This window comes from Emiliania huxleyi, assembly GCF_000372725.1.
Source record: "Emiliania huxleyi CCMP1516 chromosome Unknown EMIHUscaffold_16, whole genome shotgun sequence".
In the NCBI taxonomy this organism is placed as follows: Eukaryota; Haptophyta; order Isochrysidales; family Noelaerhabdaceae; genus Emiliania; species Emiliania huxleyi.
In genome coordinates, this window is record NW_005200982.1 from 392,292 (window position 1) to 394,582 (window position 2,291).

Here is a 2,291-nt window from a genome sequence, read left to right on the forward strand (position 1 = left end):
TCGGTCGCCCCACCTCCGGTCGGTCGCTCTCTCGGCGGTATAATTGATTCACAGCGGCGAGCGTGTGCGGTGTGACCCTTATGAGCCAACCCGACCGAACCCCCCCCCCCCCTCGGTCTGCGCTCCGACCGACCGGACCCCCCCTCCGGTCTGCGGTCTTCCGCAGCCGCCTTCTACCGAGGAAGCTGGGGGCGCCCGCTCGAAGCTGGGGGCGCCCGCTCGAAGCAGCCGGCTGCCTGCGAGCGTGCTGCGGCCCTCTGCCGCCCTCAATGCTGTGCTGGCCGCGATGCTGAGCCTCGGCCTCTGCGCCCGGGATCGGCGCGCCCGGGATCGGCGCGCCCGGGATCGGCGCGTCCATCATCGGCGCGTCCGTCGTCGGCGCGCCCGGCATCGGCGCGTCCGGCGGCGCGTCCGGCATTGGCGCATCGTCCGCCGCGGACCGCGGCGGCCCATGCGCCCCACAGTAGGGCACGGCCACGCCGGGCGTCGCCCGCAGGAACGCGGCAAAAGGAGTCGTGGTCGAACCTGCCCTCCATGATGGCGCGCCGCGTCGCCGCGTGGGGCGGGCGGTTCACTTCGTCGACGACAACGACGCCCCACGCGTGCTTCACGGCGTCAGCCTGCTCGAGCCCGCGGAGCCACTCCGCCGTGTCCTTCGCGGTGCACTCGTTGTACGACGACGTGCGGGCGGCGAGCATGCGCCGCACCGCCAAGTAGTCGCAGTCGCTGCAGCCGGCGCGCTGCACCACGGGCGGCAGCGTGTAGCTCGCCACGGCCGGGAGGTGCTGCGCCGGGAAGCAGAGGGCGTCGCTGCACGCAGGGCAAAGGGCCAGGTGGCGGAGCGCGAGCCCCGCGCGAGTGCGCCGCGAGTGCGCGAGAGCCGCCGCTAGGCGGCGGTAGGTCTCATGGAGAGCGCCTGCCGGCTGCTGCTCGTGCAGCGCCACCTCGAAAGCGAACTTGGCGTCCGCGACGAGATGCGGCGCGTGCGGCGCCTCGCCGTGTGCCTCTGCGTCCGCCTCGCGCAGCCGTCTTGTGCGCGGAGGGGGGAGGGCCGCGCGGAGGAGAGGGAGAGGCCGGATATGCCCGTTCGGCCGACTTCACTGCAAAACGTTATCGGATCCGTTACGCGCCTGCGAACAACCTGAACGCCGAACGGCCTGCATCGGCGGCGGCCCGCAACGACTCGCGGCGCGCCGCCAGCCACGGCGTGAAGTCGTGGGCGATGTCGCCGTCGTCGGGCGGCCGGTCGAACCTCGACTCGAGGAGGTGCATGAAGGCCTCCATCTCGGCCGCGGTCACGTCGTCGGGCTGCAAGGCCGTGGTCCGCACGGCGGGGCGGCTGCGCCAGGACTGGCGCGTCGCTGCCGACGAACCGAAGCAAAAAGGGCTGGGCGGCTGCATCGCGCGCCGGGACGAGTTGTTATTGCCAGTGCGCGCCAGTCCCGTGCCCAGTGTCGTGCGAGGGAGATTTGTCGTCGGCTGCTGCTCTCGCCTCGCTGGCGGCGCAGTCTAGTGCCGCGGCTCCCAGCTCTCCTGTGGGCCTGTGGCGGCTCGCCACCACAGTTCTGAACAATGTGACCGGTCCGGGTTCGTCCCGGCGTGCCGCCAGTGCCGCTTCCTCGCCGATTTTTTCCTCAAGCTGTTAGTCGACAGAGTTGCCCCAGAGCTCCTGCTGCTCGACCGGGCGGCGGAACCGGCCCCTCGCGGCCGAGATGCGATGCGCCGGCACCGGGGCTACAACGCGGGACCATTTTTCCGGGCCGTCTCGGGCAAGTTCAAAATCTGGTGATTTCCATCCTGCGGCACTTTAGGCGTGGCCGCTCATGCGGCCCGATGGGGAGGAGTGGGGCGGACTACGGGGATCGGCTGCTTACACCGCCCTTCCTTGCAGCGAGCCCCCCCCCCTCCAACCCACCCGCGCTAGGTCTCGGGGGACGCCAGGGTCAGCCCCGCGCGACCTCGGAAACTAGCCGGGGCAGTCGGAGAACTCCGTGCACTGACGGTCGACCGTCAGAAAACACGCCTCCCTGGATGGGGTCACACCAACCCTCGCTACCCAACGCGGAAAGGATATCCATCCCCCTGGAGAACCTCGAGACTCCGCAAGTGTCGAAGCGACGGCGAGGACCTAAGCTCGAAGCCGCAAGCACCTAAGCCGCAAAGACGCGCAGCCGCAGGATGCCCGTATCTCTTGCATTAGCCCTCCTGATCAGCGGCGAGGAGCGCGGCTTCTTCCGCGCGAGAGCCGGTGGCCATCTGTCACTGGCCGCCAGCCGTCTGGCAAGGCACGT

At 70.4% G+C, this 2,291-nt stretch overlaps 1 protein-coding gene across 1 annotated transcript; it reads right to left on the reverse strand.

Annotated features, from left to right (window-relative positions):
* Nucleotides 1-266: 266 nt before the first annotated feature.
* On the reverse strand, nucleotides 267-1,401 carry EMIHUDRAFT_202346 (hypothetical protein; the record flags this gene model as incomplete). Its single annotated transcript, XM_005785523.1, has 2 exons — nucleotides 267-1,029; nucleotides 1,142-1,401. The coding sequence occupies 2 exons, from the start codon at nucleotides 1,399-1,401 to the stop codon at nucleotides 267-269; spliced, it is 1,023 nt and encodes a 340-aa protein (XP_005785580.1).
* Nucleotides 1,402-2,291: the final 890 nt, after the last annotated feature.